This window comes from Entelurus aequoreus, linkage group LG06 (assembly GCF_033978785.1).
Source record: "Entelurus aequoreus isolate RoL-2023_Sb linkage group LG06, RoL_Eaeq_v1.1, whole genome shotgun sequence".
NCBI lineage: Eukaryota > Metazoa > Chordata > Actinopteri > Syngnathiformes > Syngnathidae > Entelurus > Entelurus aequoreus.
In genome coordinates, this window is record NC_084736.1 from 77708160 (window position 1) to 77722308 (window position 14149).

The 14149-nt window shown below is 38.8% G+C and overlaps 1 protein-coding gene across 1 annotated transcript in view; it reads left to right on the top strand.

Annotated features, from left to right (window-relative positions):
* The window catches only part of hk2 (hexokinase 2), a 92809-nt gene that overhangs the window by 39268 nt on the left and 39392 nt on the right, over nucleotides 1–14149 (top strand). Inside the window, exons 10-12 of the mRNA XM_062051593.1 lie at nucleotides 2670–2974; nucleotides 3045–3193; nucleotides 6202–6321. Coding sequence (XP_061907577.1) covers nucleotides 2670–2974; nucleotides 3045–3193; nucleotides 6202–6321 — 574 coding nt within the window. The remainder of the gene's footprint in view (nucleotides 1–2669; nucleotides 2975–3044; nucleotides 3194–6201; nucleotides 6322–14149) is intronic.

Consider the following 14149-nt stretch of genomic DNA (forward strand, 5'->3'; position numbering starts at 1 on the left):
AGCTTGGAATTTGGGATATGCTCTCCTTGAGATAATCCTGATACCCACTACAACTATGGGAAATACTATACTTTGACTTTCACAAAGTCTAAGTCTAAGAAAGTGCATTATTTTTTGTTTTTTTTTAAAACATGCCTCAAAACAACAGCTACAAAAACAATGAAGGCACACAGCTTCAGTCCAGAGTATACTAGAGTAATAAAGTACACAATAACATAGTCCTCATTTAGTGCAAGACTGCCTGGTGTACTGTATAACAGGACATTATAAACTTGGCTCAATCTGCCCTGCTCTAACGTATTTGTATGAGTAACACAAATGTGCTGCAAGCTAGTGGTGAGTGCTTGAAGTGGCCCACCAGTCAGTCAGAGCTTCTAAAAAGCTGCGTTGAGACAGGGCACCTCTGTTCACTGCAAGCTGCAAAGTGTGTGCCATGCAGGGCAGACTATCCACACCAAACTCCACCGTTGTGCGTTGTCTCTGACCACAATGTGAGCTTTCACCCCGGGGTGGTTTTTGTTGTATTTTTGTTTTTTCTCGGCGGAGTCTTTAAGCGACAACTGTGTGGTACTACTTTTTTTCGGTGTTTGCTTTTCATCCATCTTCCGCTTGTATTCATCGTGTATCTCCCTATGATTCTTGAAGAGGTGGGAGATGAAATTGCTCGTATTAAAGGAAGACATCTTGGTTCCTCTTCGCATAACAAACTTTTTGCAGTCATTGCAAATTGCCAGTTTTGCAAATCTGCTGGGTCAAAAGTAGAGATGTCCGATAATATCGGTCTGCCGATATTATCGGCCGATAAATGTGTTCAAATGTAATATCAGACATTATCGGTATCGTTTTTTTTATTATCAGTATCGTTTTTTTTGTTAGTTTTTTTTTTAATTTTTTTAATTAAATCCACATAAAAAACACAAGATACACTTACAATTAGTGCACCAACCCAAAAAACCTCCCTCCCCCATTTACACTCATTCACACTCATTCACACAAAAGGGTTGTTTCTTTCTGTTATTAATATTCTGGTTCCTACAATATATATCAATACAGTCTGCAAGGGATACAGTCCGTAAGCACACATGATTGTGCGGGCTGCTGGTCCACTAATAATACTAACCTTTAACAGTTAATTTTTCAAATTTTCATTAATTACTAGTTTCTATGTAACTGTTTTTATATTGTTTTACTTTCTTTTTTATTCAAGAAAATGTTTTTAATTTATTTATCTTATTTTATTTGATTCATTTTTTTAAAAAGTACCTTATCTTCACCATACCTGGTTGTCCAAATTAGGCATAATAATGTGTTAATTCCACGACTGTATATATCGGTTGATATCGGTATCGGTTGATATCGGTATCGGTAATTAAAGAGTTGGACAATATCGGCATATCGGATATCGGCAAAAAGCCATTATCGGACATCCCTAGTCAAAAGTATACATACAGCAATGTTAATATTTGGTTACATGTCCCTTGGCAAGTTTCACTGCAATAAGGCGCTTTTGGTAGCCATCCACAAGCTTCTGGTTCAGTTTTTGACCACTCCTCTTGACAAAATTGGGGTGGTTCAGCTAGATTTGTTGGTTTTCTGACATGGACTTGTTTCTTCAGCATTGTCCACACTTTGGGAAGGCCATTCTAAAACCTTAATTCTAGCCTGATTTAGCCATTCCTTTACCACTTTTGATGTGTGTTTGGGGTCATTGTCCTGTTGGAACACCCAACTGTGCCCAAGACCCAACCTCCGGGTTGATGATTTTAGTTTGACCTGAAGAATTTGGAGGTAATCCTCCTTTTTCATTGTCCCATTTACTCTCTTTAAAGCACCAGTTCCATTGGCAGCAAAACAGACCCAGAGCATAATACTACCACCACCATGCTTGACAGTAGGAATGGTGTTCCTGGGATTAAAGGCCTCACCTTTTCTCCTCCAAACATATTGCTGGGTATTGTGGCCAAACAGCTGAATTTTTGTCTGACCACAGAACTTTCCTCCAGAAGGTCTTATCTTTGTCCACGTGATGTCAGATGAAACAAAAATTGAGCTGTTTGGCCACAATACCCAGTGGATTTTTGCCTATCTTTCACAATCAGTACGAGAGACAAGAAGACAAAAGTTTTTTTTGTTTTTTTCCGTTTTCTAAAATAAAAATCGTCTCGTTCTAGGTGGCGGGCAATGCAGCTAATGTGGGCAATCAATTCTACATCTAAATCACTTCAAAAATGCGCTCAAAAACCATTCAGCAAACCGTCTCTTTTGTGTTGATAGTCTCACTTTGTTCCAAAGGATTAAAACTGAAATTGGTGGGAGCGGTGGAATTTGGTTTTGCGATCATTTTGTTCTCCATGTTCGTTACTTTGTCCATCACAAGCTAAAGCACGCATGAACATGGGAGTCATCGGCGCTGGAAAAGTTATGGAGTTCATTTTCCTTTATTGTTCGGTAATTGACTTAACGAGTATCGGCTCCAGTTGTCAGAGCTCAGCAAAGTGAGCCACAGCAAAACTGTGTACAGTACAACTAATTACTTAAATGACTGACTTGCTTTTGCTTTTTGCACCCTATTTGTTGTAAATAACGAATGCATGACATACATTGAATTCTATATTGATAGTTTCAGCCATTTTATTATTGGTTTAATCTTTTTTGTAAACTTTACCTAGGTTTCCAAGGAGGCTCCACAAGATGGTAGGACGGCTTGTGCCTGACTGTGACGTGCGTTTTTTGAGGTCTGAGGTTGGCAGTGGGAAAGGTGCTGCTATGGTCACGGCCGTAGCCTTACGCCTCGCGGCTCAGAATGCTGACCGTCAACGCATCCTTAACACTCTGCGTTTGAATCGGGAGCAGCTGCTGAGAGTGAAAACACTCGTAAGTGAAGGTATGGTGCGAGGCCTGTCAAAGCCAGAACATGACCAGGCCAGCATCAGGATGCTTCCAACATTTGTCGGGTCCATTCCAGATGGAACAGGTAGCTCTTAACACACATATATAAACCCTTCCGTGACTGAAACTTGCGTATGACTTTTCTCTGTTTTTAGAACATGGGGATTTCTTGGTTTTGGACCTTGGAGGCTCAAGTTTTAGAGTGTTGCTTGTGCATGTGCGAAGCGGCAAAAGACACAACGTTGACACGCACCAGAAAATCTACAATATCCCACAGGAGACAATGCAAGGCACAGGAGAAGAGGTAAAGTCTCTTGCAACTCTCAAGAAAACACTCATTGTAGTGCTTGCGAGGTAATGGATTATTTGCCCAAAAGGGGTCTTATCCTATATTTGCTACATGATGTGAACGTGCCACATCATGAGGTTAGGGTGTTTTAAGGTTTCATGTTTATGCCACTCTTAAATCTTGTTAACGGTCAGGAACGAGATCTTTTTGAGATTTCCACCGTAATTTTTGAATTCCTCACAACTTTAGGAAGTGGCTACACTGCAAAAACTGAAATCTAAGTAAGATTAAATATCTCAAATAAGGGTGATATTTGCTTATTTTCTGTTTGATAAGATAATTCTTCTCACTAAGCAGATTTTATGTTAGTGTTTTACTTGTTTTAAGGGTTTTGGTCCTAAATGATCTCAGTAAGATATTACAGCTTGTTGCTGAGATTTGATGACCTATATTGAGTAAAACATGCTTGAAACTAGAATATCAACTGTTGCAAAGCTGTGTCAGCAACACTCACAAGTATAAAACTAATTTTTTAAAGTAATCATTTCTTACTTCAAGCATGACAAAAAAAAATCATGATGCCAAACGCATATCATTATGTCAAGATAATGGCCCTAGCATTTACTTAATTTAAGAATATTTTTCAAAATATTGAGCCAAAAGGTCTCTTTTTTTTTTCTACCAAGAAAAGTGCACTTGTTATTAGTGAGAATATACTTATTTTAAAGTATTTTTTGTTTCATTGAGGTTAACTAATTTTACTTTTTTTGGAAAGTCTTGACAAGCCAATTTTTCTTGTTCTGTTGGCAGATAATTTTGCTTAGTTCAAATAAAACACCCCTAATTTATTTTTTATTTTTTTCTTGTTTTTGAACACTGACATTTTGCAGTGTACTTGCCGGGTATCCAGTGGTAATCGGTGACAGCTGCTAGTACCGGGGTTTGCTTTTTCTTGAAACTGTCAGCCAGAAAGAGTTTTTTGATGCAATAATTGTGTATGCCTAAAATATTTGTCTACAGTTAAAAAAAACAACTAAAATTAGCAGGATAGGCCTAAGTAAACCTTTAGGGATTCATGTTCTTTTCCAGAGGCGGTCAATTAGTAATCCCAAGGGTCCACATGGGAAACCAAACATATTGTGAAGGGCTGTGACAAAAGACTGAAGTGAATCCTGTTTAATATCAACTATATCTCTTTACAACAGCAAATTAATGAATTCAGTAGTTTTGAGTGATATTACAGATTTTGGTGTTGTACCAAGTTAATGCAAGACCAGTCATTGCTGATATCGATTATTTTTACTTTAAAATTTTCAAAAACATTGAATCATTTCATGATTTAGCCTTTAATTTGTTGATCATAATTATGGTTAAAATAGAACACAGTAGGCAAACAAAAATATCAACAAACCTATTTTTGAAAAATGTAACAATATGTAAATACAACAATATAAGAAGTGTAATAATATCAACAAAATCTAAAAATGATGCCCTTTTATTACATACAATTGTTTGAGAAAATATACGTCATCCATCCATCCATTTTCTACCGCTTATTCCCTTCGGGGTGGCGGGGGGGCGCTGGTGCTTATCTCAGCTACAATTGGGCGGAAGGCGGGGTACACCCTGGACAAGTCGCCACCTCATCGCAGGGCCAACACAGATAGACAGACAACATTCACACTCAAATTCACACACTAGGGCCAATTTAGTGTTGCCAATCAACCTATCCCCAGGTGCATTTCTTTGGAGGTGGGAGGAAGCCGGAGTACCCGGAGGGAACCCACGCAAGATATATATATATATATGTACATCTGTGTATATATATATATATATACATATATACTGTGTATATATATATATATATATATATATATAAATATATATATATATATATATATATATATATATATATACTGTGTGTATATATATATATATATATATATATATATATATATATATATATATATATATATGTATATATATATATATATGTATGTATATATATATATATATATATATATATATGTATATATATATATATATGTATGTATATATATATATATATATATATATATATATATATATATATATATATATATGTATATATATATGTATATATATATATATATATATATATATATATGTATATATATATATATATATATATATATATATATATATATATATATATATATATATATATATATATATATATATATATATATATATATATATGTATATATATATGTATGTATGTGTGGGAAAAAATCACAAGACTATTTCATCTCTACAGGCCTGTTTCATGAGGGGTTTCCTCAATCCTCAGGAGATTTTTTTCTCCTGAGGATTGAGGAAACCCCTCATGAAACAGGCCTGTAGAGATGAAATAGTCTTGTGATTTTTTCCCACACATACATATTACACTCTACCACGGTATCAAGCACTAATTAAGACATATATATATATATATATACATATATATATATATATATATATATATATATATATATATATATATATATATATATATATATATATATATACACACATATATGTATAATAAATACATTTTTATATTGTATACCTTTTTTAACTATGAATTTAATTTAGATTTTATAAATCACTGTAATTATTTATAAAAAGCACAGTGAAATCTCAAATAATTCAAACAAAGGAGTTTCTCTTTCCTCTTTTTGGCACCAATTCCCCTTTGGGTTTTGTTGGTTTAGCTTCCATTGTGCTGGGATAGGCTCCAGCCCCCCCCTATATACTACACCATAGCATACAGTATATCCATAGTAAAATATGTTTCTAGCAGGTTAATCAATTAACTGTCTCAAAAATATCGAGTGAAAGGAATAGGAAGAAAAAAAGCTCCTTAAAATATTTTTTGCTGTACACGCCACACCGATTGACATTAAATGATTTTCTTAACTCTTATAATAATTCTTTATTCAATCATTATAAGCAGGTAATACAAGCATAAATGGAGGAAATGACTTGCATATTTTTTTCTTCAGCTTTTCACCCACATTGTGGACTGCATGGCCAACTTTCTGGAAAATATGGGCATGAGTGGAGCGTCCTTACCTTTGGGATTTACATTCTCTTTCCCCTGCCACCAAAGCAAATTGGATCAGGTGAGGTGGTTTCACATCATTTTTGTAGTTTGCTCCCAAGCATAAAGTCATTTATCTTGATTTAAAGGTGCTGTTTGCAACATTTTCACAGATGCCTAAAAAAGCGCCAGCTTTCTAAAGTATTTTACACAGTACATCACGCTATGGAAGTATTATTGTGGCAAAATGATTTGCAAACCTGTATCTTAATCTGCGCACACAATCCAGTTTGTGTGCGCGTGTACTGATTTGTGTGTCTCTATATCAATCCGAGGGTGTGTTGTAGATCGGCGTTAAGTGTGTTTTAAGTTGTCTGTCTGTCCCACATCTCTTTCTGATTGGTTTAAATTGCGTTGTGTCTTCTGTTGTGGATTAAATGCAGCACAGCGATGCATGCTTGCAAATCATTTTGCCACAATAATACTTCCACATCCCCGCCCTCTTACGGCTTCTCGTACGTAATGACATAATTACATACGTACACAACACACGCACACGCATTATCTTTAGGCGTTCTTGGCTAATAATAGCACTGTAGATAGTTAGTGTTAACTGTCATTGAATGTATATTCTATCATAACAACAACATGACTGCAAATTGTTTGTTACTTCTCTTGGACTGCTTTTGTATGTGTGCACGCGCTCCCTGCTCGTGAGTGTTGACGAGGCCGGGTGAGTGACCGCCGTTCATACCAATCATTTTATTCGGGCCGGTAAAACATTTTATGTCATAAACTTTGAAATTGTGGAAAATATAGGCAATTGTCAAACAAACGTGTTCTTTTAAATAGAGATGTCCGATAATGGCTTTTTTGCCGATATCCGATATTCCGATATTGTCCAACTCTTAATTACCGATTCCGATATCAAACCGATACCGATATATACAGTCGTGGAATTAACACATTATTATGCCTAATTTTGTTGTGATGCCCCGCTGGATGCATTAAACAATGTAACAAGGTTTTCCAAAATAAATCAACTCAAGTTATGGAAAAAAATGCCAACATGGCACTGCCATATTTATTATTGAAGTCACAAAGTGCATTATTTTTTTTAGTTTAGTTGTCTATACTCTCTCTGGGGCGGTATAGCTCGGTTGGTAGAGTGGCCGTGCCAGCAACTTGAGGGTTCCAGGTAGGCCTGGGCGATATATCGATATACTCGATATATCGCGGGTTTGTCTCTGTGCGATATAGAAAATGACTATATCGTGATATTCGAGTATACGTTCTCACGCAGTTGCTTTTAGCTGCTGGCATTACACTACAGCATACTTGCCAACCCTCCTGTTTTTAGCGGGAGAATCCCGATATTCAGCGCCTCTCCCGACAATCTCCCGGCAGAGATTTTCTCCCGACAAACTCCCGGTATTCAGCCGGAGCTGGAGGCCACGCCCCCTCCAGCTCAATGCGGACCTGAGACTGAGTGGGGACAGCCTGTTCTCACGTCCGCTTTCCCACAAAATAAACAGCTTGCCTGCCCAAAGACGTCATAACATCTAGGGCTTTTATAGAGTGCACAACTGCGCACACAACAAGGAGACAAAGCAGAAGAACGAGGAAATTACAGACATGGCGGCCGAAATGATATACTCATCATGAACGGAGAAGTTAAACAGGACAATACTGCCATCTAATGGATAGCCACTGGAACACTGAAATTCAAGTATTTTAATTTTTTTTTCAATGTAAATAAAATAAAAATAAAAAAATATATATATATAGCTAGAATTCACTGAAAGTCAAGTATTTCATACATATATATATATATATATATATATATATATATATATATATATATATATATATATATATATATATATATATATATATATATATATATATATATATATATGAAATACTCGAGTTGGTGAATTCTAGCTGTAAATAACCACGCCCCAAACCCCCCCCCCCACCTCCCGATATTGGAGGTCTCAAGGTTGGCAAGTATGCACTACAGGCTCTGCTCGCTCTTTCCTGTGTCTCCTTCTCACAGACAGACAAGCGCACCTTCTTACGTACGTCACATACTGTCACGTCATACGTCAGCAGACAGGTAGCAGCATGGGTAACGTTAGCTGTGATGCTAGCGCAGCCGTGCTAGTGGTAATACGAGAGAAAGAAGGTGCGAATCTGGTAACAAATGAAGGAAGAATTAATTCCCCCAAAAAACGGTAGGGGGTACATCGTCTGGCGGTGGTTTGGCTTCAAGTGGGAATATGTCGAACCGTAATTTGTCAAGTGTGGGGCAAAAGCGTTGCTATAAAAAGTAGCATTACTGCTAATATGTAGCATCATTTGAAAAGAGAATGAAGAGTGCTTGAAACTCCGCATGTCAACATCTCCGTTCCGTGCCACACGGCCACACCACACCATTTCCCTCTCTGCATGAAAGTTTAAAAGTAGCATATATTAATGCAGCATGAATAACAATGTTTTAATGTAGACACATAGAATCATCATACTGCAGTGTTCATTCAAGGCTAAGGCAAAATATCGAGATATATATCGTGTATCGCGATATGGCCTTAAAATATCACGATAGTAAAAAATGGCCATATCGCCCAGCCCTAGTTCCAGGTTCGATACCCACTTTTGCCATCCTAGTTACGTTGTGCAAGACACTTTACCCACCTGCTCCCAGTGCCACCCACACTGGTTTAAATGTAACTTAGATATTGGGTTTCACTATGTAAAAGCGCTTTGAGTCACTAGAGAAAAGCGCTATATAAATATAATTCACTTCACAATTCACTTCACTATACACAACTCTGACTCGTGGTACACGTACCACATTTTGAGAATCACTGCAGTAGTGTATAAGATTTGGTTATGGGTTACATAAAGGACAGTGGGAAGGGTAAACATACACTCAATCAAAAATAAATAAAAAGAAAAAAGGAATATCAACAAAATTAACCAAACTATAATGCAACATTGCAGCAATACTTAAATAATTTCAGCAAAATTCTCAACCACTTACCTTTAGGTAGGTAGGTAGGTAGGTCTTTGTTGTCATTGCACAAGTACAACGAAACTTTGTTTTCAGAACAAACCCGTTCAAGATTAGACAAACAAACAGTGTACAGGGTTACAGAACAGGAATGCTGACGGGTTACCACTAGGTGCCCCGTAAAAAGGTAAACGCTGGGGGAGGATGAGTAAAAAAACTACAACCTAGACTGGGCTCCTAAGGGGGCCCAATCTGGAGTGGGAAAAAACCTCCATAGCAAAGCACATATCGTATTTTTCGGACTATAAGTCTGTTTTTTTCATAGTTTGGCCGGGGGTGCGATTTATACTCTGGAGCGACTTATGTGTGAAATTATTAACACATTACCGTAAAACATCAAATAATATTTAGCTCATTCACGTAAGAGACTAGACGTATAAGATTTCATGGGATTTAGCGATTAGGAGTGACAGATTGTTTGGTAAATGTATAGCATGTTCTATATGTTATAGTTATTTGAATGACTCTTACCATAATATGTTACGTTAACATACCAGGCACGTTCTCAGTTGGTTATTTATGCCTCATATAATCAATCATCAATCAATCAATGTTTATTTATATAGCCCTAAATCACAAGTGTCTCAAAGGGCTGTACAAGCCACAACGACATCCTCGGTACAGAGCCCACATACGGGCAAGGAAAAACTCACCCCAGTGGGACGTCGGTGAATGACTATGAGAAACCTTGGAGAGGACCGCATATGTGGGTAACCCCCCCCCTCTAGGGGAGACCGAAAGCAACGGATGTCGAGTGGGTCTGACATAACATTGTGAAAGTCCAGTCCACAGTGGATCCAACACATCAGCGGGAGTCCAGTCCACAGCGGGGCCAACAGGAAACCATCCCGAGCGGAGACGGGTCAGCAGCGCAGAGATGTCCCCAACCGATGCACAGGCTAGTGGTCCACCCGGGGTCCCGGCTCTGGACAGCCAGCACTTCATCCATGGCCACCGGACCTATGCAACTCCCCCTCGCAAGGGACAGGGGAGAAGAGGAGAGAAGAAAAGAAACGGCAGATCAACTGGTCTAAAAAAGGGGGGGTCTATTTAAAGGCTAGATTATACAAATGAGTTTTAAGATGGGACTTAAATGCTTCTACTGAGGTAGCATCTCTAACTGTTACCGGGAGGGCATTCCAGAGTACTGGAGCCCGAATAGAAAACGCTCTATAGCCCGCAGACTTTTTTTTGGCTCTGGGAATCACTAATAAGCCGGAGTTCTTTGAACGCAGATTTCTTGTCGTGACATATGGTACAATACAATCGGCGAGATAGGCTGGAGCTAAACCGTGTAATATTTTATACGTAAGTAGTAAAACCTTAAAGTCGCATCTTAAGTGCACAGGAAGCCAGTGCAAGTGAGCCAGTATAGGCGTAATATGATCAAACTTTCTTGTTTTTGTCAAAAGCCTTGCAGCCGCATTTTGTACCAACTGTAATCTTTTAATGCTAGACATAGGGAGGCCCGAAAATAATACGTTACAGTAATCGAGACGAGACGTAACGAACGCATGAATAATGATCTCAGCGTCGCTAGTGGACAAGATGGAACGAATTTTAGCGATATTACGGAGATGAAAGAAGGCCGTTTTAGTAACACTCTTAATGTGTGACTCAAACGAGAGAGTTGGGTCGAAGATAATACCCAGATTCTTTACCGAGTCTCCTTGTTTAATTGTTTGGTTGTCAAATGTTAAGGTGGTATTATTAAATAGATGTTGGTGTCTAGCAGGACCGATAATCAGCATTTCCGTTTTCTTAGCGTTGAGTTGCAAAAAGTTAGCGGACATCCATTGTTTAATTTCATTAAGACACGCCTCCAGCTGACTACAGTCCGGCGTGTTGGTCAGCTTTAGGGGCATGTAGAGTTGAGTGTCATCAGCATAACAGTGAAAGCTAACACCGTACTTGCGTATGATGTCACCCAGCGGCAGCATGTAAATACTAAAGAGTGCAGGGCCAAGAACCGAACCCTGGGGAACTCCGCACGTTACCTTGACATAGTCCGAGGTCACATTGTTATGGGAGACGCACTGCATCCTGTCAGTAAGATAAGAGTTAAACCAAGACAAGGCTAAGTCTGACATACCAATACGTGTTTTGATACGCTCTAATAAAATATTATGATCGACGGTATCGAAAGCGGCGCTAAGATCAAGAAGCAGCAACATAGATGACGCATCAGAATCCATCGTTAGCAATAGATCATTAGTCATTTTTGCGAGGGCTGTCTCCGTAGAGTGATTTGCCCTGAAACCGGATTGAAAAGGTTCACAGAGATTGTTAGTCACTAAGTGTTCATTTAGCTGCTGTGCAACAGTTTTTTCGAGAATTTTGGAAATAAACGGAAGGTGGGAGACCGGTCGGTAGTTTACCATGAGGTCAGGATCGAGGTTAGGTCTTTTGAGCAGAGGATGAATAACCGCTTTTTTGAATGCTAGGGGAACAGTGCCGGAGGAAAGTGATAAGTTTATAATATTTAACACTGATGGACCTAATAATACAAACAGTTCCTTGATAAGTTTCCCAGGAAGTGGGTCAAGTAAACATGTTGTTTGTTTTATCCCACTTACACGCTGTAATAATTCCTCTAATGTTATTTCATCAAAAATAGAGAGACTATTTTGGAGGGCAGTGTCCGTCGTATATACAGTCGTATTTGTGTTAATAGAGCCCAGTTGTAGCTGGGATGCGTTGTCTTTAATCTCCTTTCTAATGAGTTCAATTTTCTTATTAAAGAAATTCATAAAATCATCTGCCGAGTGGGTGGAGCTACTGGGAGGAGTCCCTTGTTGGGTTAGCGATGCTACTGTACTAAACAGAAATTTAGGATCGTTTTTGTTGAGGCGGATGAGATTTGAGTAGTATTTAGCTTTAGCTAAGGTAAGCATGCGTTTATAAGTTATTAAACTATCACTCCATGCTTGATGGAAAACCTCAAGTTTAGTCGCGCGCCATTTGCGTTCCAGTTTTCTACATGATAATTTATGAGCTCTAATTTCTTCTGTAAACCATGGGGTGCGCCTTTTAGGGGCCCTTTTTTGCTTTAGCGGTGCTATACTATCAATAATTTCGCGCAAGGCATCGTCAAAGTTGTTAGTGAGTTTATCAATAGAGCCGACATAATTTGGGAATGGTGCTATTACCGAAGGCAGTAGGTCAGCAAGAGTCATCGTTGTGGCAGCATTAATGTTGCAGCCGCTATAGCAGTTATTATTATTATTAGCTTGTTGACAAAGAGTCAAAACTTCAAATTTTATAAGGTAATGATCGGACATTACTTTAGTATATGGAAGTATCATAACTTTGGAGGTGGTGACACCCCTGACAAGCACTAGATCTATTGTATTACCGTTGCGATGCGTGGGTTCATGTATTATTTGTGTAAGACCACAGCTATCAATTATGGTTTGGAGCGCCACGCACTGAGGGTCCGATGGGGTATTCATATGGATATTAAAGTCCCCCATTATGATTATATTGTCGGCGTGCGTCACTAGATCAGCAACGAACTCTGAGAATTCACTGATAAAGTCCGAATAGGGCCCAGGGGGGCGGTAGATAACAGCCAGGTCGAGAGGTAGCGGTGTGACAGACCTCATAGTAAGCACCTCAAACGATTTATATTTATTATTTAGGTTAGGGGTAAGGTTGAAATTTTCATTGTATATTAGTGCGACACCCCCTCCCCTTTTAAGAGGGCGGGCAACATGCGCATTCGTATAGTTAGGAGGAGATGCCTCATTGAGCGCAAAAAATTCGTCCGGTTTGAGCCAGGTTTCGCTAAGACCAATGACGTTAAGATTGTTGTCTCTAATGACCTCATTAACCAATAACGCCTTGGGAGACAATGATCTTATGTTTAAAAAGCCCATATTATAGGTATTGGGCTGTTTTGACGAGTTTTTGTTAAGATTATCCGTAGTGGCAATATTAACAATGTTGCGTTTATTATGCGTAGTGCACTTTAAATAGTTTCGACCATATCTAGGAATTGATATGACGGGAATTTTCCGATTGTTTGCTTGGTGCTGCAATAGACTGGACATATCATAATTTGCCACCTCAGTAGAATGCATGTCCACCTCTGACACAGACACAACAGAAAAAACATTATGTGAATTGTGTATTATTCTAAGAGAATTGCTATGCGTACATGGATTATCCAGCCTGGCGCTGGCTAGTTCTAGCTTAACTGACTCCTCACCCGGACTAACAGACATTGTAATTGCCTGTGACCGGGCTTGCTCTAGTGTAGTCAGTCAAGTGAGACTTAAATAGTAGTCTATGTTTCTAGACAGGATGATGGCGCCTTCCTGGTTAGGGTGAAGGCCGTCTCTCATCAGCAAGCCTGGTTTGCCCCAGAAAGAGGGCCAGTTATCAATAAACGTTAGTCCCTGCGTCCTACAGTAGCTAGCCAACCACTTGTTAAGCGAGACTAATCTGCTATATCTCTCATCATTGCCTCTCGCAGGCAGGGGGCCAGAGACAATTACTCGATGCCTGGACATCTTTCTGGCGAGATCACAAGTCCTGGCTATGTTTCTCTTTGTAATCTCTGACTGTCTCATTCTAGTGTCATTGGAGCCAAAGTGTACAACTATATTCGCATAATTAGTGGTGCGATTAGCCTGTCGTACGTGTTTACTAGGCCTGTTGCGAGTTAGCTCCCTAAGATTAGCTTCAATGTCAGGTGCTCTGGCCCCGGGGATACACTTTATTGTGGCTGGTTTGCTAAGCTTTATGTTTCGGGTGATGGAGTCCCCTATAACTAAGGTGTGGTGCCCGGTAGACTGGGGTGTAGGACTAGCTAAAGAGCTAAATCTATTAT